This window comes from Rhipicephalus sanguineus, chromosome 1 (assembly GCF_013339695.2).
Source record: "Rhipicephalus sanguineus isolate Rsan-2018 chromosome 1, BIME_Rsan_1.4, whole genome shotgun sequence".
Lineage (NCBI taxonomy): Eukaryota > Metazoa > Arthropoda > Arachnida > Ixodida > Ixodidae > Rhipicephalus > Rhipicephalus sanguineus.
In genome coordinates this window covers 240,080,715-240,106,043 of record NC_051176.1, presented here as the reverse complement: position 1 = coordinate 240,106,043, position 25,329 = coordinate 240,080,715, and the positions used below count along the sequence as shown (strand labels likewise).

Below are 25,329 nucleotides of genomic sequence, written 5' to 3'. Positions count from 1 at the left end.
ACACAGCTCCTGGACGGCTTCCGGTTTTGTGCGCCGGCGTAGCTATAGTAGCATTGGCGGGGATAAAAAGCCTTAGTGAGTAGCCCGCACATTTTCAACACTCTTCTCCCTGTGTCTGGCCAAATATTTTAAATAGATATTCTTCTAAGCTGCACACACAGCAGTACAAGAGTTAGGCCTTCACTTTAAGCACCTTCCTTTTACCTGAAAGCGAAGAAAGAGTCTTTCCTTATTTTGGCACAACATAAAAAACACGCTTTCTGCTTCGGCGTTAGAGAGTGATAATTGAAGTGACCGGAAGTTTCTTGGGGTGCAACACGTGCTGCTGCTATCGCAATCTTCAAACCGACCGAAAAGGCAAATAGCGCTACCTGATTGTGAACACTTGCGCGTTTTTTTTTTTTTTTTTTGTTTTTATTTTACATGCTTGCCGTGAAACCTCGGCTGTATACAAACATGGCGACTGCCCTTTCATTCGCAGATGATAATCCAGTGTCAGAAGAGGACGAAGCCGATGCCCCGTCGTACGTGGGTCAGGAAGGCGGCCAGGTGGAGCTGCCGTGCACCGTCCTGCACGCACGGGACGCCGCCACGCAGGCATCGCCCGTGCGCGTCGAGTGGCACCGCCGTGACGACACGGACCCTGAACCCGTGTACGCTGTCTACTTCTCGGGCCGCGCCAACCTAATGCAGGGCCGCCACCAGCCACGAAAAGACTGGTCGCCACGCGCCTATTTCGCGGTGCTCGGATCACCGGCCGCACTCAAGGTCAAGGCTCTTGGCCTCGCCGATGCGGGCGTCTACACCTGTCGGGTGACGCGATCCGACGGCAGCGTCCAGGCGTCCATCGTTCGCCTCTCCGTGCTCGGTGAGCGTTTGACTTCCTGAATGCTCGTTCCGGTGTGCAATCCCCACCCCCCCCTGCTCCTTTTCCCATTAGCCTTAGTGTATACCTACGAGTGAAAGGAAGAGCTTAAATAAAGGGCAAGGAAGTAACACGATTGCTTTAATGTGCCAAGGCTCTCACACTCGCTTTCCAGAAGTGTGCAGCGCTACACATTTGAAACAGTTCTCTAAAGCCGCAGCCGAAGATTGGAGAAGCTGAGTGGTTACAGTTACTAGCTGTGGCATGTGTTGCGTAATATCGAGTGCTAAACTTGTGTCCGCCTATGTAGTATAACGGAAGCCACCGAAGGAAAGAGCTTCCAGCAACTATATTCTATTTCCGGACAATAATAAGTATGCGCTGTTCGAAACATTTCATGCTCTCCAAAACGTAACTCTGTCTCTATGCCGAGAGCCATCAATCGCCTCCATCTTCCTTGCCTATTGCTTGAGGTCCATCTTAGTTAGTCCTGCATTTACTTAAGCGCGTCCTGTGTCTTGAGGCATGTATGTTCAAGTTCTTGGACCTACATGGTTCAGATACCAGTGAATATCAAGGAGTCGCGGATACTCACGCCCTTGCAACTCCTTTTTATTTCCTCCTGTTTCCAGCTATAACTGGAGAAAAAGAAAGTTTAGGGAACTTTCGCCCTTGCTGCTCGAAAGCGAAGTTCCGATGCGAAAGACCATTCTTGTATTCTTGTCGTGGAGGGAAAGAATACCCAATAACGAAGTACGCGCGCGGTGCGCAAATATTTGTCCTTGAAAATATGCTAACGGATGAGTAATTAAATTTCCGTATTGCCAATACAGTCCCCTTCACGTACTCCTCTGTACACTTCCCACATCGGCCCACGCTTCGCTTGGGATGCCAACCACGTCGGCCGCATCGTAATAACATACGGCGCGTGGCATATAGGCGACCTCCTCACCAAGACATAGAAACGGTGGGGAATAACGCCTACGCTGTTTCTCTTGTTAGCGAGTCGTACTAGGGCAATAAGGACGTGCACCCACACGTGAAGTTCATCGCTTTCCTTCCCGCGTAAACTGAGTTTCGAAGAAAGAAAAATAAAATTAATTCGAGGCGCCTGAAGAATAAACTCTGTAAGGCGGGCGGCACGGCTCTCTTGGCCATAGACAATCAGCATCATCATCATCGTCAGCCTATGTGATGATAGGCTGACGATGCCGTAGAAAATATTGCTGCAGAAATAACCCAGCACCCCAAACATAAAAGGGAAGACAAATAATCTGCAGCCTAAACTAGATGCTGGCGAGAGTGTCGTTGAAAAATGCATGCGGGGAAGGGGGGGGGGGTTAAACTTCAAAGGCTATATCAGCTGCTTTCAGCAGGCGCGTGTGAAGTTCACGTGAACCTCAGGTGCGAGAAGGGAGCGGCGGACCTGGTGTGCGTATTCCCACCGTCGGAAGACAATAAATGCCTTGTACGCTCCTTGTCTAACATCCGCGTCGACGTTTGTTGCTATGACTTTGGCTCTTAAATAAAGTGTGAAAGGAATTCAAAACAGGGACAGGGAGGCAAGAGAAAAAAGAACAAGCGCGTTCTCTTTCTCGGACAAGTATTGCCGGCTAAGCCCTTTATTTTTTTTTTTTCCTCTCTTGTAAGAAAGAAACCGTTCAAATGCACGAGGCGTTCAAACACTTGCGGGAGAGAATGAATTCGAGAAAAGAAAGAAGAGACGGCCAAGTATAAAGTGTTTGGCAATTTGAGCGTGAGAATGGCCATCTTATCCGCGCCTCTCGTGTCGAGGAAAAATGTCTCTTGTCGGCCTTCGAGAAAAACCTCGCTTAGCGAGAGAGCGCTTATTCGCTTCGCTCCTTTCGTTTTCGTGCCTCATTCTTCCGGAACGCACGCTCGAGCCCGACCGAAACAGCGCTGCAAAAGATAAAAAGGCGCCATCTATCAAAAATGCGTGCCCTGTCTTTGCCGTGCTTCCAGCTCGGTTGGAAGACCTCAAGAATAAAGATAGAAATTGAAACAAGCAGACCGTTCGTTTAGAGTGTCGCTTTCTTTATTAATTGTCTGTCACATTGGGCCCGCAGAGTTCGGTTAGACGTTAATGCTGTTCCTCATATTTTGTATTAGGAAAGCGGGTTATTATTAAGGACAATCAGTTCTCGGGGAAAGAACTCGCCCGTTCCGTCTGCGCGGCGTCGTTATTGAAGAACTGTACTTTGAACAAGACGCCAGAAATTATTCCGTCAGTGCCCAGTTTTGAAACTCCATAAACAATGGCACCTCGGCGCTTGTTGTTTTTCTCTCGTCCTGTCAAACCACTCGACGTCGCCCTGACGTTGCTCATGAAAAATGCGATTATGTTCTGACAAGAGAACGACGCGCGCAAATGAGCACGCGGCCGCACGTTCGTGCCGCGCACGAACATAATGGAAAATTAATTGCGAGTCGCACACGAAGGATGGAAGAATGAGTAAAAAAGGCTAACAGATGGCGTCACTAAGGAGCGGCGACGCGTAGCTGTGTCAGCAAGAAAGGCGCTCCGCGCAATTACAATTGAGGAAACGTTAAGGGCGGCCAAAGAATGAAATATTAAAGCCAGATGTTAACTGCATAAAATTTTCAAAGACCCGCAAATAGAAGGAAAGCCACCTCGAAGTCTTGAATTGCGTGAAGCTTGTGATAGGAACGCTTAGAACAAGAATATAGTCAACTGATAATCAATGACAAATATTCAGTAAAGCAAGGTTAGTACCTCTCACTTATCTTTAATACTAAATATAGCGCATGTTGGTAAGCCAAAGAGGATGTGAAAATAAAAGAGAGCAGGGAACGCCACATTGGAGCTCCAGCACCCCGTTAGATCACACGTTTAGTCTGTTTATTTATATTTGTTTATTTATTTATTTACTTATTTTATAAAGAACGAATTAGCCATGTCACGCTCGCATCATCGGTGTCGAAGTTTCAGAGCGAGATAATAAGCGACAAGTTTCATTTCAGATTTTCCTACTGGTGACGAGACATTCCATGAGAAACGATTCAAAAATTAATTTAAAAACAATACTCTATTGTGGATTTAGTGGCTTTGTAAACGCTTACCATGCAGCAGTAACAATAGTGCTTTTTTTTTTCCTGGTGTTAATACTCGGTAATATTCGTAAGGAACCGAAGCATGAATGAGTAAGTCTCTAGTGTAAGTGCACGGTTATTTCAATTACTGCGCATTAATTAAGCTATGTACCGCAAAAGCGGCGCTTTCCGCGAGCAACACCACACCTTATGCATGCGTTCGATCGCTTCACTGTTGGAAAGCTATTAGAGGTAATTTTGGTCAGTACATCCCTGTCAATGAATACGTAAAAACAAGTTACGCCACGTGAAGACGCAGAAGTCGCGCTTTTCTGGGTTTTAGTATGTAGGTGCTGCGTATTTTTCATTCTTTCCTGTTGTAAGTTAGTTTTCTGTTTTTTTGCCATGACGAAATCCCATGTCATTCATTTAACACGTAGCACAGCTACGGCTTCATGTGCCCCGCCTATATTCACTTACATATGGTCCAGTATGTTTCAAGTGGAAAAATAATGGACGCTCGTAACTTTATGCGAACAAACATAATTAAGATGCCGTGCATGTTTACAGGCGCATACATAAACATATTGCTAGAATGAAGTTTGTAATCCTGCCACAAATAAACTTTAAAATGAAAACTTAGATACTCGGTGAATAGTTACCCCCAATCGAGCTGCCCCTATGTAATGTATAACGACTTCACTGTCGTATTTACCTTGAGCAGCGCAAATGCACCGTAAGCGCCCCTTCTGGTATAATTTGCCACTTGGAAACATCGCCAAAGTATGTACAAGCCTCGTCGATGCTTGTAACCCGAATAACTAAAGTTCTTTTTCTGAAGACGATGAGTTAAAGTTGACGCTGACTATGACAAACTTTAACTTAAATATAAACAGGTGGATTAACGTCCGAAAGTGTGTCTACAGCGTTATGTGAAGACTCAAGCTGCGATTGTCATTACTCGCAACATACGTGAACGTATCCCGCATTGCAATTTGCGCCCGCATATAGTGCTTATTTTCGAAATATGTGCGCTGGTTATAACGCAACGCTGAATCCGGAAGTATCGAACGGGTAGTTCCGCTCGCTGATCAACACCGCTGCAGGTGCTCCGTAGCGACGGTAATGCGTAAAGCTGGAAGCGCATGTCCTATGTGGTGTGCCCGTACTTAGAGACAGAAAACGCGCCATCTACTAACATTTCCTCCCGCTCGACGCTTTTGAACGGGTTCGCTTTTGCTGGCGCTTGCTTTAGACGCATTATACGGCAGTTACAGTGCACGGCAGTTACAGCGTGCGCAAGGTATCTGTGAGCCGCCATGAACAGTCATCAGACAGACGTGAGCTTCTAGAGATTGCGCGTGCAGCGTGTTGCTTTTATACTTATGGAGAGAGGGAAATAGCGGTATTACCTATATCGTTCCTTTGAAAGTATTTCCGGTAGAACTGAACTACCGCCCACCATATCTCTGCCAAGAAATCAAGAAGAGCGGCACTTTGAGCCACTTGAAACTTTACAACCATTTCTGTATCAGCACACTATGGTTCCAATTTAAAATATGTATCGGGAAACCAGGAACGTAAATTGAATGGCCGCTTAGGGGACCATCAAAAGGAAAAAAAAATAGAAACCATCTCACGACGCCTGTACGTCCCTGCCATTTCAGTGCATCCAGAATACGGCACATTTCTGTTTATATTCGATAAAATGAGTTACAGTACCTGAAGAAGCAGCAGCTGTAGGCACAACAGGTGGGTTGACAGGATAATTTAATATGAAGAATTACTACATTGAGATTTCAAAGCAACATACGAGTGAAACGAAACGATTGTATGCATGTGACGCAAGCAAATATATTTTTGAAATATTGGTGGTGTCTGTGATCTCAAAATGCGCCTCTTACTCTATTCTCTGCATTTGTTCGTTCGTTCGTTAGATTGAATGATTGATTCTTTGTTATTCGCGAATGACCGGTCATAGGAAACTCTGGCGTGTTTCCGGAACATGCGCCATTGACCGTAATATATGTGTGTGTGTGTGTGTGTGTGTGTGTGTGTGTGTGTGTGTGTGTGTGTGTGTGTGTGTGTGTGTGTGTGTGTGTGTGTGTGTGTGTGTGTGTGTGTGTGTGTGTGTGTGTGTGCGTGCGTGCGTGCGTGCGTGCGTGCGTGCGTGCGTGCGTGCTACTAGAGCATGATACCATCACTGATTTATTTCTTTACTTTATACACGTCAAAGGCTCCCTTTGATGAAGGTTTGACATGGAAGGTTGAGCTAATAAGATAGTGTTAATTTTTAAAAAAAGATAAACATTCGACATATTTTCTAAAATTATCGCGCTCAGTATCATGGATGACACTTGTGGGAAGTCGTTCCAATCACGGGCTTTTTGTATGACAAAGGAGTGACCCTGGGTCGTTGTGCAAGCGGGAAGTGGGCAGGCGGCCTTGTGGTGACTTAAATGGGCGGGCTTAAGAACGATGGGCTGGCTGGATGGCAGATTTATATGAAACGCATGGTACATATTGTGATACACAGACAACCAAGAAAATTTGCGGCGCAGGCCCGCTCTATTCTTAACGTTAGTAACAGTGTGAAGTACGAGTAATCGGAGTAGATTAATCAAACTACGCGGTTTTGGGCAAGTTTGGTGTATTTATTTCGTTTAAATTGGGCTGGTTCTCAAACTGCGGACGAATTAGTCTTTTGTAAGCTAGTAATTTGACTCTTGCAAGGGAAATGAATACTTACGACGAAGGTAACGGAGAGTTCTATTAGCATTGTTAACTATCATACTTAAGCTAGAAGACCAGTTTGGATTATGTGAAATGTTGACGCTCATATATTTAGTAATACAATAGAGCGATGAGTCGGTGGTTCTATTCGAAAGATGGCTTGTGGTGGGAAAGTCTTGGCGCCTCTGATGGGAAACAAGCGCTGAGCTGTACTGAAAACACCTGCAGAGGTGCAATAAGAAGAAAAGGAGAGAAATGCAGGGAGGTTAGACAGTGTCTTTTTTTGAAGCATGTACACCGCCACTGTCTACATTTGTAAATCGAGCATGCTTTATCTCAGCAACTGATATCTCACGTTGAAGCATAATAAATCTGCATGCTTTGAGGCACGTACAGTTCGTTGCTTACGTCAACGTGGCGTGTTCCTGTGCGCCAAAAGCGAAAGTAGGGGGGGGGGCACATTTGTCTCCGCCTTTTATCTTTAGTTATTCATTCGAGCGTGTCCAACCGCCACAAGGAGCGCCTTTCTGTCCGTAGCAGCGTTTCCCCAGCTCATGTGGGGGCGGCTGTAACACTTGTGACGCAAGAGCATGGCAGGGTACACAACTCAAAAAGCCACAAAAGAAAGGCAAGCTCCATACGCGCGCACATTGTCGGTTATCAGGCGACCCTGTCTGCCGAACGTAAGCGAGAACACGCGGCGCGCTTGTTGCCCCATCATCAGAAGCATACGCATAGCCGGAATGAATTTGCTAAAAGCTACGCATGCGACCGTCCGCTCTTCTTACTCGGCTCACTACAGGGGGTCGGGATGCTCCTGGAGGTCACTCGCCCTAATTACTGAGCGCTGACGCCAAGCATTGACCCAGGGAAACGCCTTTACCTTTTGTAATTCGGCAATGGAGAGCGGGGCCTTCGTGGCACGCCCCGGGCCCGTCTTTGTTTTTGAGCGACCGTCGCACGGCAGGAAGACAGCCGGCAAGCGTGCGTCACCGTCCCCCTCCGCTTCGGCCCATTTTGCTTGCAAAACGGCCGCCTGTCACCTTGGGTCCACCGATGTCTTCGGTGCTGCCGCTGCTGGTCTGCGACATACACGGGTCTGCTCGAACTGCAGGCGGGTTCAGCACTACAGCCCCCAACCACCTCCCCACCAGAGATTCAGCCCTTTTTTTGTTGCTTTTTATTGATTTTTTCGAGAAGTGTCTTGCAGCATTTCTCGCTTTATTTTGCTTATACTCTCTTTTTTTTTTAAGCGGACAAGAGCGGTTTTTGGACCGTTTTCCAGGCGCCCCACGACGTGTAACGAAATCGGGCGGAAAGTCTGTCGGCAAGACATCGCTTCTCCTTTCACGATTGGCTGAGCGTTTAGGTTTTGACCCACGGTTTCAGGGCCAGTTGACTCCTGCGACGGTCGAGCGGACAAGTGAAAAATTGCTTTTCTGTCAGCCACTCTCGTCTCCGCGTATTTTTTTTTTTCTTGTTCGCCTTGCTTTCGACTGCTTAAACCTGAAGGGGTTGACAAGGCGTCGATGGTGCCTTATCGCTTGGCGTCTGGTACGCGGATGGTACACGGAAGCGGGGATCCCTCGAACCATGCGCCAATCGTGGTTGCAATTTCATCTTCCCTAACGTTTTAGCTCACTCGACCGATTTCCCGTCACAAGAGGGACACTCGACGCAACTATATTGTACGTCGGCATATTTTCCACGTGCGGGCGACTTTTCTCGTCTATTAATAAGGAAATGAAGCATCTTAGTATTCCGTTTTAGTTTGGCCGTGTTAATTTGGCAGAGAGGCTTAGTATCGCTAGACTGAGATCGTCAGGACTTCTTCGGTTACGACAAATACTGTTACAACATTTAGTTAAACGGCTAACAAATCTTCACAGATCATCACACCTTACGCATTGTAGTTACAAACATATGCCATTTTAGCATTACTGGGGAGCAGTAAAGAGGAGGGGATGTTTATTTTTGGTTTGGTGCGACTGAGCTAGGCTGTCGTAGAAGGCCGCAATGCAGCCACTTGGTGTTTTTTTTTCAACACGCATGACTATGGCGTTACACGAAAGGTCATTGCTCGCCTCCGGGAATAGAAACCGCAAGAACGCCAGAGCCGCTGAGCCGCAATGGCAGACGTCAAAAATAGCAGAAAGAAGACGGCAGAAATGGCAGAGAGGTCAACAAGACGCGCGCCCGGTTTATTTCTCTACGCTGAGGGAAAGAACCACGCGAAATATATTGAAGTTGTAACGGGCTGCACAGATTAAGAGATATATGTCCTTTAGGTAGCACTGATTAAATACGCAAGGATTTATATGCCAACTCAACGAGAAAAATGTCCTCCCGTCCCAGTGTCGCGTAAGACGCACGAATCGCTATAAACAAATAACTGTATAAAAAATTGTGGCAGCTTTGCACTGTAGTGGTGCCAAACCTGAAGGAAGAGCGGATCTGGGTGGCCTTCCTTGTTTCTCTTGATTTTTAAAATTTTTTTCTTCTCTTTCTTTCTATGTTTATTTCTCTTTCGTCTCTTCCTTTCTCTCTCTCTCTCTTTCTTTCGGTCTTGCTCTCTGTTTCTTCTATCTCTTTTTCGTGTCTGTTTCTTTCTCTCTCCTTCTCTCTCTTTCTATGTCTTCCTCTCTCTATCTTTTTATGTCTTTATTCTCTATATTTCTCTTTTTTCTATCGCTTTCTAGCTCTCTCTCTCTCTCTCTTTCACGTGTTTCGCGTGCTCCACTTCGACGAGCAGAGTTTTCGTTTAACGTTCGCACCTGCTGTACTCGGTAGCGGGGCTTGCCCGATTCCTGTGGCGCACGCCCAGCTGTGGTTTTCTGCGGACACAAAAGCTTTTACGGCCGGCTTAAACAGCTCCCCTGTTAGAACAAAATATTTTTTTCTTGGTGATGCTGGGTTTCGGAACCAGGCCCCCGTGCTTCAAGGGCGCGAGTTTCTTAACACAGCCGTCGTCTTAATCGCTGGGGTACGCACTCACGCTTTCAGAATGTCAATATATGAATCAAATTAATGCGTTGCACCCGCCAATCAAAACAAGTGTAAAAGAAGACTGTGTGAAGGGCCCCGCCACGCTGGTCTAGTAGTTATGGCGCACGACTGCTGACCCGAAGGTCGCCGGATCGAATCCCGGCCGCGGCGGCTGCATTTTGGATGGAGGCGATAATGTTTGAGGCCCGTGTACTTAGCTTTAGGTGGCCGTTAAAGAACCCCGGGTGGTCGAAATTTCCGGAGCCCTCCACTACGGCGTCCCTCATAATCATAACGTGGTTTTGGGACGTTAAACCCCAGATACTATTTCCTGTGAAGGCTTCGTTGGATTTTGGGTCGTGGAAGAAACCCTCTGCTGTAGGACATGCAAGGCCCACATGGACAATTGTACACATCGCGAAAACTTAAGATTTGCAAAAATTTATAGCCAAACAAGCGCTTCAGTGGCCGCGGGATACGCCTTCCGTGGGGCCGTTCCAGATGCTGACGAACGCTGGAAAGAATTTTAAAGATGCCAGACCGATGCTGCCCGAAAGCAACGTCCCAAGTAACCATCGAATGGCTTCATTAAAGGAGTCTTGTGCCTCACGAATCGACCGCCCCAAAAATTTTTAGAATCCGTAAAGTACGCGCGGAGTTACAGAGATTCGTCGGACGCTGTAACTGTTTCCTCTCTTCTCTCGTCCCGGCGAGCGCACTGGAAGCTAAGCAGGGAGGGATGGCACGGGGGATAGAAGGTATGTCACGCGCGCGTCATGACCTTGAGCACTTTTTTCTTGTTTTTCTTCGAAAGCGCGGCTTATACTTTCAGTGTGATCGCGAGCCGCGCGCAGGCATGCGGCGGCCTCCCGCGGCGACCGCGGTAACTATGTAGCTCACGATGCTCAAATCAGCCAATGGACGGGAAATTGGGTATATGGCGCGGTCATTTGGGTATAAGGCATCATTTGTAGAAAGAAGAGGGAACGATTTCTAGCTGGCTTTGAGAATTAATTGTAAATTCCAGGACGGGATCTGCTCTATGTATGGCTCGCGTGTTCTCAGGAGCCTCGTCTACCGATCGGCAGCGTTTTCTGACCGTGCTGAAAAAGCATTGCAAGGCCCCTCTAATTGGTGCTTGCTGCCCGTGTGTTCCTTTCTTCATTTTTTTTTTTTTTGTGTGAAGTGGCGGTGAGTGGTGGGGTTTGCCCAATTTGTGTGGTATATTACGTTTTCGTTGACGCACGGGAAGAATACACGGAACCCTATAGCCATATACACCTTCTCTGTAATAGGAGTAATAATTAAGGCGTCATTCGGCCAGACGAACAGTCAGGCCACGGAAATTCGGAAACGAAGCTGGCAATAATTAGAATTGAGACGTTGAACATCTTCATAATATTGGCTCTCGGACCAATACTTCATATGGGACGTCTGTTTTTTTTTTAATGAGTAAGCATTTCTATGCCAATTGAACGAGAAAACTATGTCAGCCACGTAAGACGACCGGTTCTATAGAAAAATAAATGTAAAAATTAAATTTTATTGCTGGTGCTGGCGTTCGAACCCAGGCCCCAAGCTCCGAAGGTTAGGGTCTCTACCACTAAGCTAGGCAGCCATGCTTGCAGAGCGTTTAATATATCCGAACCGTATGAATACGTCGTAGAAAAAAAAAATCTGGCGAAACTTGCACTAAGCCGCACAACGCTTGAAACAGCGAAACTGGACGATTCTGAAGACTAATCTGGCTGCCTAGCTAGGTGATGCAGGTTGTTTATAGGTTGCTTCTAGGTTGTTGGTAGGCTTTAGTTAGGTGATGCTAGGTTGTTTCTAGGTTGAGTCTCAGCGCAGAGAGGTTCGAGCTAAACCACAGACCGTCACAGACACGATACGGGCGTCCAAACTCCAGAGACAGAACCTTGCGCTGAAACAAAACGTTCGCGCCTCTCATAGATCCGCGGGCACGTCGTCGTTGGTGTAGGCCTTCCATCGCTTCGGGGTCTTCTCGCAGCCGCCGTTACCTTTCCCGCTCCCTAGTATTCTCTCGTTGTACGTGCTCGGGCTCTTCATCTCGCCGCCGTCACTTCGCAGCCATTTTTTGGGCTCAGTGTTTCCTTATTCCTTTTTAGCGGAAGTTGTGTATATTGGGATTTACCCAATTTCTGTGGCACATACCCATTTATGATGATGATAGTTTTCTGGTTTACCGCACAATGGCACATACCGGTTTGATGACGATAGTTTTCTTCTTCATTTTTAGTGGACCAGTGGTCAGTAGTGGGGACTTACCCAATTTATGTGGCGCATACCCGTTTATGATGATGATAGTTTTTTGGTACGGGGTGAACAAGGAACGATTTGCTAAACAGCTTCGCTGTTTATAAAATGTCAAAGAACATTTGCGACGAAGGCTTCGATGAAATATCTTGTGATGGTGGAATGAAAGTCCTCTGTAGGACAACGTGTAATATCAACATCGAGCATTCTACACGCCCGGTAAATTCCGACTTTGCGAAAATTCAATGCTGAACACGCGTTTAGATGATCGTGGGATGGGCCTTTCCTTGCGCCGTTCGAGATGCTAACAAACTCTACAAAGAAAAAGAAAGACGCTATGCCGATGCCACCCGAAAACAATGTTCCAGGGAACAACGCGACAATACATTTTTCTACGGTAAGACTGTACGCTCATGCATCACTTGGACAACTCCCAAAGGAGATTTCCCGTGGATATGTTTCTTTATTTCTTTAATTACTACCAACTTCTAACATTTTTAAAAGGCAATTGATTCTTCTGTTGCAACTGGTTCTCTTCATTCTGGTTATTGGAGGCGCGCTGTAATATCCAGCCCAAAATGCTTTCCAGGCGTTCAGCAGCTTTTCTGCGTACGTTTTGCTTTCCGAGTGTAACTATTATGGCTGTCACCAGCTTTTGCTGTGCGGAACGGTACAATTCTCCGGAGGCAAAGGCAGGAGACGTAAATGGAATAGCAAAGAGAAGCGCGCGCAATAATATGAGGTTAACCATAATTGATGGTTTACAGAGATAAAATCAAGAACGTTCCAGGGTTAAACGCAAGAGAGACAACCACGTTCCTAGCGCAGCAGCCCACACTCAGCTGCGCTCGCTTGCTTTCTTTCTTAGTCTTGAGCTGCACGTTGTGTTATTGCTTCTTTTTTTTTTTATCTCGTTAGCTTCCAGAAATTTTCCCTAAGTGTGCGCCCTATACTTTATTCTTTTTGGAGCATTAGGGCACATTCTTTACGACGAAAACCGGCGCCCCGGAAGCAAAATAAATGGGGCCGGTTCTCGCGCACTACGAGCCTGGCGCTGACGTGAGCGGTAGCGGCGAAGGCCCGGGAAGCGGTGCATAAGAAAACCCGCTGCCAGGCAGCCACCCGCCGGCTGCAATGCAACTTTGGACGAAAGAAGAGGCGAAGTGACGGGCGTCTGATGAAGTAGAGATGAAAAAACACGCACAGCGAAGAGAAAGGGGGGGGGGGATTAAAGAAAAGAAAAACGAAAAAAAACAAAACAGGAGGAAAAGGACGTGGAGAAGAAGCTCTAGAAGATCGCGGCAGCTCAAAAGCCGCGAACAATCGGCGCCCGCACTGCGAACACAATGGAACGGAAAATCTATCGCGACTTGCGGGTAAGACTAATAGAGCGGTGGCCTCGCGGAGAAAGACGCCGTCGTTGCGACTCGAGGACCAAGCTTGCGTTTGACTATTGAAAGGAGTGAGAGGCTGCGACGGGCACGGAAGGAAAGCGAGTGGCGCGTGCGCCAGCGTTTTGGGCCATTTCGCCCACTTTTAAGCTATTAAGAGCGCCCACAATCGCTGCGCTCTGTCTTTGTAGGCGCCCGCTATCCATCACTTGCAGCATGGCTGCCGGTGAGCGCTTGACTTGGCCGCAGTTGAAGGAAGAGAGAAAAACCGGCAGGCCTGCACTATATAGAGATGCGTGGCAATTTTCTTTTCTTTTTTCCACTTTTATCCATCCGTTCGAGAAGCTCGTCCGTGTGCGTCTCTGTCCTTGTCCGCCCGTTCTTTTGACTGGCGACGTCGTCGTAGTTCTTAATATCTCCGCGTAGAATAGTGAAAAAGAAGAACCGCCGACAAAAGAAAGTCCGTCTGTCTAACACGGAGAAAGGAGCTGAAAATTCTGAACCGCACTTAGAAATTAGGAAGTATAGCTTTCTTTCGGGATCTGTATTGTGCCTTCAAGACAGGATCAATTTCACACACGCCACTCTAGGCAAAAGACAAAAAGTTTGAGGAGAAAATGCGGCTGTGTTGTGGCGGAAAGTTCTGTGCGCGCAGAGTAGTAGCATAACATAGCCTAGACAAAAAAAAAGAACGCAAAATAAATCATAGGGGCTATGCCAGTGACGTCATCGAGGCTGTCATTTTGCTGCGCAGTCAGTGCTGTGAAAAGCTGCCCTTTACCACGTTCTCTTTTGTTCATATTCAGAAGCACAGAGGAAACTGCGAATCAAACATCAATATGGCGTACGTTGACGTAACGTGAAATCGCCCGGCAATACTGCTGGAAGCATCTGCGACTGCTTATTGTGAACGCTGCCACCACTTTCAATCCGTTAATGACACGAAAAATAAATAAGGAACTGTTAAAATGAGCTCCCCAGCATAAAACTCTAACGTTCAACCCGATGTAAGCATGAGTGAGCAGCATTTCTTTGTTTATTATTTTTTATCCGTGTAACGTCACGTCGCCGGCGGCAAATTCTTCGTCCGTTCTCTTCGTGACTGGGCTATGTTAACGTGGCGCGAAATTGTGTCTCAATTTTCGCCAGGGCATTAATTTCCTCGAAATGACAAGCCTGCCGCGGAGCGCGTTTTCCTCAGGCACGACACGGCAGACTGGCCATGCAAGATGAGCGTCAAGCGGCTTTACGGACGAGTGGGCCGCCAGTGAAAGCACTCCCTCCCCGCTCGCGCTGGCCCATCGGCGCTGACCGGGCGTTGTGTTCCTCCGAGGCGAGCCGCTGATGTATGATCGCGGTGTCGTCCGCGCTTCAGGAGCGGTCTGCGCAGCTGTGCTGCCAGTCGGTGGTTGCGTGCAGTGCATATGATTCAGGGGCCGGGATGACAGACTAGTACCTCCGAATGCATTTATTTTTTACCTTCGATTTCTTTTTTTTTATGGCACAATGGGTAGCCGAAATAGCGCCCTTAATTACCTGCTTAGCGCGCATTCAATTGAGTAGTTCGCAAAGGGCTATATGCTGGGCGCTTCCGCTTGACATTGTCAAGAAACAGAAAAGAAGGATTAAAGAAAGGCAGGGAGGTTACGCAGGCTGAACCGGGTTGGCTACCCTACACTAAGGAAGGGGAAGGGAAGGAAAAGATTAAGAAGAGAAGGTGGAGGCCACTCTTGTCGCCGTTGACGTAGTAAAGATTTTAACAGGGTTTTCTCGATGTCAGAGGCAGTCAATCAATCCTATGGCCATCGGAAATTACAGCAGCACTTTCGTTGCTTTTTTTCAACTGTGATGCGCGGTTACATAGAAAATCTTGTCGACGATGAAGGCGTCTCAGTTTACGTGGTTTAGAGTTGCACGTAAGCATTCATTTTCCAATGACTGGCAAAAGAGGTGCTCGATAGTCTCCTCCACACCGCAGTCGTTGCACATGGCTCTATCAGCCGTTTCAATCTTTAATGAATATGCGTTAGTGAATGCAACACCCAGGCGTACATGGCACAACGCTGCTTCTTCTCCCCGGGAAAAACTAGGTAGCAGCGACAGTCGCAGCGATAGGCCGATAGAATGCAGTCGATGGTGAGTGAACTCGGGTGTGTGCCATGCACTTATGCAGTGTCATACTGTGTGCTACCTTGCTTAAGTGCTGGCCCGCGTCAATATTTGACAAAGGCGCATAAACAAGGTTCGTTCCTTGTTTGTGTTACGAAAGCGGCCTGTCGTCGATAGCCAGCAGTGCAACACCCTGTGGCGAAGCACGCACGTGACATGAGCGGCAAACCGCTGCAAGCAACTGGACTAGCTCCTGAATCGACGCTTGGAATAAAACTGAAATTGACCATGCTCCGGTTTGGAAATGTGCGAGCACTGCGACCGATTGTACGCTGGCCGAAGCGCTGGCTCCACTATCATAGCGTATTGAACGCTCCGGTATTGCTATCTCAAGCGAAGTAAAACAGAGCACAGCCGCTGTCAAGAGTCTGCTGCTGTTTTCTCTCTCGAGTCGCAGAAATTCGCGAGGTATAGTTGCCATGTCGTTCATAAATCCTGAGGTTTGCGGGTATTCGTGACTGCGAAGGTCACGCGGTTCCTCTATCGGCCCCTTCGGCGGCAGCTCCCTGCACGCAATTGCTCCACACTATGCGCGCAGTCGTCCGCCGGGGCCCCGCATGGCTGCACAATCTCGAGCGTCGCTCCTCCCCGCAGTCCACGCGGCCCACCCTGGCCAGCTATCCAGGCAGCCGTGCCGGAGACAACGGTATTCAACACGGTCGCCTTATTTGCGCTCGTCCCGTGAAGCGTCGGCATCTGACAGGATTTGTTTCATTGGGACAAAGAAGGCGAAGAGAGGGAAAGGAGCGGATTGACTGCTAGGCGCCTCTCGGTGCAACCCTTCGCAGCAGGCTCGCGTTCCGCTTCCAACCCAATGTCCGGACGCTTGTATTCTCGCCTTGTAGTAAGCTGGCTGTGTTTTTTTTTATATTTTTCCTATTTTTGCCCAGTCTCCACCTTGACTTTTTTCATCGTCGGGTACATTGGTGTAAAGTAGCTGTTTTTGAACTCCCTCGCTGAATGCGAAGTGGCATGCATGTTTTTATGTATGCGGAACGAAAAACTTCTGCGTGGAGAACACACGCACACATTCGACGGCTCAAGTAAGATCATTCAATGTAGGGATCCCGAATCATTCACGAAAGTAAAGAAAAAAGAAAAATATTCTCACCACGCCTGGAAGTACAGTCGCCGCTTCGTCACGACGGTGGCACATGATTTAGCGCCGTGTTTGTCTTTACGCTAATCTAGCCGGGGAAGTTCCTGTGTACACAGTTCTACGTGTCACTCGAACTTGTTGCGAAATGAAACACTGTCAGCTGCTGGGACTTTCCTCATCAGTTTAGTTATTCGCAACCATAACTTTGTTTTTCAGGCACGACACGGCAGACTGGCCATGTAACCGCGGAAGCATCACACGCTATTTATTTACTTTAAAGAGTCAACTGAGGTAGCATAATACAGAAAAGGTAAAAAGAAATGTAGGAATCCTTTCTTTTATTAGATAATTTTAAAATATTGTAAAAATGTACTACGTAGGCATGTCTGTTAGCCCATAACGCACATAATGCATCGTCACCACAGTCGTGATAATGTATTCATTGGCAGCCGACGTTTCTATGACGACGATTAACCCCGTTCGCTGCTCACACGGGAAGTGTGCACGCGTTCTTTGCGTATGCACCTGCGCTACTCCCACAATTACTCGAAGAAAAGTGTACCCGGTGTACTTTGACACCTTTCTTCAAGTAATTGTGTGAGTCGGTATGGGTATTTGTTCTGCTATGCCCGAGTCATGGTAGCACATCATGGTATTTTTATGATTCTCTAGTGGCAGTCACGATAACAGTTCAAAACCATTGCCCCTATTCATAATAGTTATCCCATACTAGTTACGTTTATTCAGAATGTTTTCGAAGTGGTCCCAAAGGCTGCATGTTTCGGGCTAAGGTGATAATGACGATGCAGGTACAGCTTTGTACAAATAAATAATATAAAAACAAATTTTTAGTTCTTTCTTTTCTTGTGTTGCACATATTTTAGCATTAGAAAGGCTGCAATTTAATTAGCGATTATTCGAAGGATATTTAGAAACTTGGGTGGCAGCGTAATAATAGTTAGTACTAATTGTGTGAGTCGGTATGGGTATTTGTTCTGCTATGCCCGAGTCGCGTTGGAGGGATTGGGGCCAGAAAGTACCTCACGGTTACTCCACTTCCCTGTGTTAGGGAAGAACAGCAGACTGAACATTCGCGGAAGCTAGCGAACAGTTTAGTATTGAGAAGTGTGGCGCTGCTAAGCTCGAAGATGCGGGTTCGACTTCCAGCCCCGGCGGTCGCATTTCGATGAAGGCGCAATAGCAGGACACACGGTGTACTTTGACTTAAGGGCACGTTAATTATATGGCGGTTTTGGCACGTAAAACCTCAGAAATTGTTAGTTATTATTTCGCGAGTTCCGCCTCCCGGTGGCGAAGTGGGCAGACATCCCCTTACCTATTCGCGCTTAGCCACCACTGGCGACTAAAAGCCGGCGAGCACGTTACAAGGCGGCGTGAAAACAGCCGAAATGATGGCGAGTACAGGATGATTACATCTGTGCATCTGTAGACGCTGGTGCAAAACGAGAGAACAGACGTCAGGATCCACGCCTTCAAGAATAACCTTGCAACAAGTGTGCAACATGTGACCACATTAGAGAACATCAGCTAGGTCACCGACCTCGTCTGTATGCGAGTCTGTTGTTAATGTTCCTCTGGCAGGGAGGTCAGCAGCACCCGCCACGGTGGTCTATAGTGATTACGCTGCTCGACTGCTGACATGAAGGTCGTGGGATTGAATACCGGCCGCGGCGGCCGCATTTTAGATGAAGGCAAAAATGCTTGAGGCCCGTGTACTTAGATATAGGTCTCTCATAATCATATCGTGGTTTTAGGACGTTAAACCCCAACAATTATTACAGAGGTCAGCACTGTTTTCAGCTACAATACTGATCACGCAGTTCTGCCATCTTAGATGACACAGCTATCATGGGCGTGAAACTGTAATCACGCAGTATCGCGCAGTGGAGATGGCCGCCAGAGACACGCCGTGGAGGAGAAATCGAAGAGAATACTAAGTGCGCGTGTGGTACGAGATGCACGGGCTGGTTACCGGGGCTCGGCTGGAAAGCACCTCATGCAGCTGGGCTCCGGTGATTAATTTGATTTGATTATTGTGATCTGATTAACTTCATCCATATCGACCTGTTCTCAGCTCACACGCCTTTCAGATTTTTTTTTTTTTGCTGAAAGGCTCTTGTGAAAGAATATTTAAAAATTCTAGCACATCATGGTATTTTTATGATTCTCTAGTGGCAGTCACGATAACAGTTCAAAACCATTGCCCCTATTCATAATAGTTATCCCATACTAGTTACGTTTATTCAGAATGTTTTCGAAGTGGTCCCAGAGGCTGCATGTTTCGGGCTAAGGTGATAATGACGATGCAGGTACAGCTTTGTACAAATAAATAATATAAAAACAAATGTTTAGTTCTTTCTTTTCTTGTGTTGCACATATTTTAGCATTAGAAAGGCTGTAATTTCATTAGCGATTATTCGAAGGATATTTAGAAACTTGGGTGGCAGCGTAATAATAGTTAGTACTAAGATTAAATGAAATTCTCGAGTTTCACTTATCAAAACATGTTTAGATTATGATTTACTTGGCCGTGGGACACTCCAGACCAACTTTGACTGCCGGTGGTTGTTTAACTTGTACCTGAATTTAAATATGCCATATTATTTATTATATTTTTAATTTATTGTTCTATTGTCGGTTTGATTCCAGCCGACATCTTCGACTGGAATCAAACCCCCGACCTTGAGCTCAACAGTGCAACGCCATAGGTAATAAGCTACTAATGGGACCTGGTAGTATTAGTACTATAACACGTTTCGATAGTACAGTGTTGCAATAGCAGTGTGTATTTTGTAGCAGAAGTGGTGGTATAGTGTCAGTAGAGCGGTGTCAAGAAGTGATAGTTGTAGGTTACCTCTCCATTGATTCCGTCGACTTGCGAAGGTGCAATCCAATATTCCGGTCAAATTCTTACGCATCATCCAGCGTTGAGCAAGACCGTTCAGTAAGGTTCAACAAAATGCCGGACCAGAGCAGTATGTACCAAGTCGAACGGTACTCCCTGAGAGAGCACTGCATTGACGACGTTGTAGCACGCCGAAGGCGCATTACTTGAGAACCCCTACCCACTTACAAAGGCTGCCGTGTGTATCCACTGCTTAAGCTCGTAAGCTTTGAGACGGAAGCCGATTGGCGTTTCTTTCTCGGCGAGATTATCGTGTACGCGTAGAGCACCGATGTTCAGAGCAGCGCCGCTTCCGTTTGAAGCTGGATTACGACGCCGAGCAAGAGCTCAAACGTAAACTGCGCGGTCATCGCCGATGTCCAGACGATGGCAGGGTTAATCCTCTAAGGAGTTGCTCTTCCCGAGCATGGAGTTTACAGTCACCTTGTGATAATGACTCGGGCGCGTAGAATTGTTTCGCTCCTGCAAAAGCTTCACTTCGAGGGCGCTCGTTTTACTGTTCCCGCGCGCGTAATTTAAACACAAGCGTCAGGGCAAAACAGAAAACGATAATATCAGTTGAAGACAAGAGGAAATGAAGCAAACTTAAGCCATATCATATCAAGGTACGTTGCTGATCCTGATGCATACAGTAGCAGGGAAAATGTATGAAAAATATAATGCGCAAGAGCGGGAAAATTTTAATAAGAACGGCGTCACACAAAAGGAGAATGTATCCGATTAGTAAGAAGGCAAAAGAAACTACAACAGAATTAAAGGGAAAAGAAGGACCAGGTTTCACTGCATTGTGTACATGCGCGCGTTGGTGGGTAACTTCTACTTCTTTTAGCCTGCGATGACAGGCTGTAATGAATGTTTTGTTGCAAGTTGGAGCAGTTTATTTACAATATTTGCAGCTGAAATTGTGATTTTCTTGTAGTCTCAAGAATGCACTGGTCACATTTCATCGCGATACCAAATGGGACACGTTCACTTAGTGAAGGAGTCCCTGTAATAATTATGCAAAAATAAAGTTTATTTGACATGATTTTTTTAATATATATTAATGTACTACTTGTACCTGATGACTACAACTTACGAGCAGGTGAACTCTATGTGCTACATTGTGATACAGAGTTTTAGAAAATGTTTAGCCAGCTCCTCTCCGTGAAAGCTGTCGAGGCAGTGAAGCTGATGCTCCCCCCCCCCCCCCCCCCCCCCCGGTCAGGCCATTGCCTTTTCATGTTTTTTTTTCTTTTTTGGCAAGTCTTTTCTCAACATTTCTGTGCTGTATCATTGCTCTTTGTTTCATAAAATGTTAAGCTATGGGGCGACGATATGCTCATTCGCAGCTGCTCTGGAAAGCTACGGCAGCGTTCCAGTGCGGCCGTGGCCCACTCCAGCCGCCCATTCGACCAAAACGCATATTACTATCACGGCTACGCTGGAACGCGAGCATCGTTGCAGACAGTGCTGCTGTGCATGAAATGCCCGTCTTTGCATGTACGCCCGCTCCTCGTCGGAGCGAGCGTATACAACGAAGCTCCTCATCTTCTTCCCCTCCGAGAGAGCCTCTCTCTCGCCACTCTCGGTGAGGCGCAGCCCTTTACCCTTCCTACCGAGCCTCACTCTCGGCACACCACAAGGCCACGTGACCAGCGTGCCTATCTACTAGCGCCCCTCTGCACTTGCCTCGCTCTCGCCACACACTACCGAGCTCTGTTGAGCGTTATGACGGCTCACGGCGCAGGGTCAACTTAGAACATCTTCGCTGTTAAAAAAAATTGCACGTTTTAGCACCTGCTTTTGTTGACCTTAATACATTTGAGCAGTGACACGGCGACATCATAACGACCGTTATGTAGAAACTGCTGAAAGAACAGCCTACGGTGACACCGCAAATAGAGCTATATATGATTACAATAGCTACTACTGTAATAACGTTAGTGCATCGATCATTCCCATATTCACAGTTACAGTATATACTAAAACGATTGAGTATTACGTAGTCAAGCGCCATTGGAGTATACAAGCTACCTTCAAAGCCGCGATTCGCGTTTTAGGCGTTTAAACTTCATTGATGATAAGGGAGGTCCCGAGAACTCTAATTTTATTTCGAATGTAAGCCTCAATCAACTTAAGAGCACTTTATATTATCCCATATTCTCATTTTTGTTAACTAATTTTCAGAGTCGATTTCCTGATGAGATATCATACCCACAGCCAACATCACATCCGTAAACCCAGTAGAAGAACACAGAGATAGCTAAAGAAAGAACCAATAATATTATAATATAACCAGGGGGGTAGGGGGTTGGCCCCCTACCCCCCTGGCTGCCAATGAACACAAGATCGTCCAACTTGCGCAGGACGACATAGATGTGACTGCTACGTTCATGTACAAGTAAGCAGGATTAGGCGCGTGCCTTTTATAACATCTCAAGATGGGCCTTTCGCTTTCAAGGCATCACTATAGCATGGATGCTCCAAGCTTTATTCAAACAAATACAGCATAACCATGGCATTTTCTCTATAGAACCACAACGATTTGTGGCATCCTCGTTCTTTTCTCGAAAGTGCTTAATCTTAAGTTAATGATTATTACCTGAAGACTGATAAAGCAAATCGTATCACTTTTCTGGTGCTTGATCGTGACTGAAGCACAGAACGCTCTGCTCTCTTGTAAAAAGTAGATCTGTAATATCTGTACAAAGGGCACAGCACAGTACTTTATGTTTGTACTGAAAGTTCTGTTAAATCGACTAGTAGTTCGGAAAGCGTAGCTGTCGTTAAAGCGAAGTCTGTTAAACTCAAGATCAACGTATATTTCGGACAAGGGTCATTAGCTCTATAGATCACCACTGCATTAGTGGTACACTTACGCTACACACGTGCTAATCTAACCATGTAGACAGCAAGCGCTACTACGCTATCTAATCTAATACAAATATTATTGTGGACGCGAATCGTGGAATACGAGTAACGCAGGCTCTGAAAGATACGGCGTACCGCAGTCAACGCATGGCTGGCGAGCCGTTGCCGTTTTATCGAACAGCACTTAATGAATATTGAAATCAATAATGGCAAGGCCTTCGTTTGACAACTCAGCAAATTTACATAACCAAAATAAATCCAGCGCGTGCGATTCCCCTTTGCTAACACACGAGTATTCGTCGATGGTGTGTTCTCACTGCAGTGTGGAATTATTATTATTATTATTATTATTATTATTATTATATTATTATTATTATTATTATATTATTATTATTATTATTATTATTATTATTAAGCACATATAAAAAGCAAGATAGAACAGGTTAGCAACCTAGCATGTGGACGGGCACAACGCCTACCTACTATTCAAGGAGGGGATAGAAAGAATAGTTGTAGATAGAAAGAACGACAGTAAAGAGGAAGAAAATAAACAGCTGACAGGCCACAAAGATTCCAGTAAAGCAACAGCCAAGGAATATGAGGGAATATATGTCAGATTGCGGGCAATAAAAATAATGTGCATTGGAAACATCAAACCCAATAGCGTCAAACATCAAATATTAAACGTGTTTTTTTTTCTCTTGTGCAGGAAACGACGTATAGTGTAGGGCTGGAGAATAACTTAGTCAGCGAGAGATATTTAACTTGTACCGACTTGCCATTTATGATCCTTAGTGCTCATAGAACATCACAGATCAGAGGAGGAGAAAAGAAAAAGCCAACTCTTATACTAACTAGGTTAACTTGGTCTAGTCGGTAAGACCATTCACTTTACTAGCAGTCGCTTTATTAGGTGCTCGACTTACCGCATGTTGTATTCGAAGGCAGAGGATCTTTTCAATAATACTCCGGCTCTCTCCTCGAAGCTCGTTCCAAAGTACGAGGGGCCTTCACCGTCTTGGAGAAAACCTCTCCAGTTAATTTTTTTATCGAGTCAGTTTCTCGATCGGATGATATGCGCAGGTGTGGACATGACATCGTCCATGTTTTCCGCCTCAAGCCGTACCATGAGCCTCTGCCTGAAACTTCTTAGGTCGCCAGGATGGCTCCTTTTTCAGTGGGGGCGATTATGAATGAGAAGATGCGCCTCTATCCAGCAGCATCGCCAACGCTTGGCTCGCGTTTCGGATCGCTGATGTGACTCTGAACGGTACTTCTCGCTGCCTTGCCCTGACAACTATTACGTCCTTGAACAGCCAATAAACCTCTTCACAAATGTAATAATTGTTGGGGTTTCGCATCCCAAAACAACGGCATGATTATGAGGGACGCCGTAGTAAAGGGCTCCGGAAGATTTTTACCATCTGTTGTTCTTTAACGTGCACTGAAATCTAAGTACACGTGCCTGTAGCATTTGGCCTCCATAGAAATGCGGCCGCCGCGGCCTGGATTCGATACCGCGACCTTCGGGTCAGTGATCAAGCACCATAACCACTAGACCACCACGGCGTGTAGAGGATATTTGCACGATTTCTCGAACGTTACGAGTAAGCCAATACTACGCTCACGTACTCAGCACAGCTTCAAAACTCCGAATAATTATTTGAAATGAACAGTGAGCATCTGAGTATTTGACTGAGCTCGTGTACCTGCGAAACGCAAATTCACTAGTAATAATAAGATTGGCAGAAACAACGCTGGAAATTTTATGCAGACGCCGCGCATCTCGAAAGTATGTAGAATGAAACATGCTGATGCCGAAAACGTATCGATACAGTTGCCCTGCGTAGAGTGTCGACGACGTCTTCTGCCTTTTTGCCCTTTTGCTTGGGACGGGATTTGACGAGTGTCGAGAAATGGTGATCCCGTCAGAGGACGGCGCTGTCGTTATCACTATATGAACACCTTCTTGAGACAGTAGTGAAGACTGCGTTCAACGATCGCAGATTGGCCTGCGAAGCTCCGTTTTGAAGTCAAAAGACGGATGATGTACTTCCTCTGTCTGCCTCCTAATGGCAGACAGCCTGAGCATGTGACGAGAACTTCTGAAAAAATCACCCGCGGTAACTATGAAGGCATGGCAGCCAAATAGTTTTCAGGCGTGTGAGATAGATCATGAATATGCGCACTGATAAAGAAACTATGATAGGCTGCCCAGTGCGCTATTCAAGACGCTTTTCTCTGACAAGAGGAGTCCAACCCGCTGGTTTAGCGCTAACGGCAGTGTTTATTTGCACTCTGAAGTGAGGACAGTCACGACAAAGCCACAAATAATACAAACGAGCCAATCGGCAGGTCCGACATGCTGCACGCGTTTCTTTCTTTCTTTTTTTTTTTTTTGCTGAACTCATCAATGGTAGACTGTCTCGTTTAAGCTTCCTATAGAAAAAAAAAGAAAAACAAAACGGGATAAGAACTGAATCTGCTAACAAGGTAACCAGATGGCGCGGGTGGGTTGTGAGGACTAGAGTGACTGTATATGCTACCTTTAGGTAGCAGAGTTGCGCCTAGGTCCGGCTAGCAACCACAACCATGCGGTGAAGTCGCACTTCGTTTTTGCCGGCGACATGCCTGCCGTGTCGCCGATTAACCTGTCTGGCGTGTCGAAGACCGGCCATAAACATTGGCTGTCGATGGCTAGTGTTAATTCAGTTCGCTGCAGCGGCGGCGTCGAGAAATAAAAAAATTGGTCCAAGCGGCAGCTTCTCCGCAATGCATGGTTGCTAGCGGCGTTGGAAGACAGATGCGCAACTCTGCTACCTAAAGCTAGCATATACAGTAACTCTAGTGAGGACTAGTGAGGACGGCATATATGCAACAGAGGAAAAAATGAGCATTGAACGCTTCAGGTCTGGTAAAATAAATAAATAAATAAAACGTCATCCTCCATAACAGAGAA

At 46.5% G+C, this 25,329-nt stretch overlaps 1 protein-coding gene across 1 annotated transcript in view; it reads left to right on the top strand.

Annotated features, from left to right (window-relative positions):
* Window positions 1-25,329, top strand: part of LOC119382025 (hemicentin-2) — a 283,040-nt gene that overhangs the window by 33,906 nt on the left and 223,805 nt on the right. Inside the window, exon 2 of the mRNA XM_037649767.2 lies at window positions 482-868. Within this exon, the coding sequence (XP_037505695.2) occupies window positions 482-868 (387 nt within the window). The remainder of the gene's footprint in view (window positions 1-481; window positions 869-25,329) is intronic.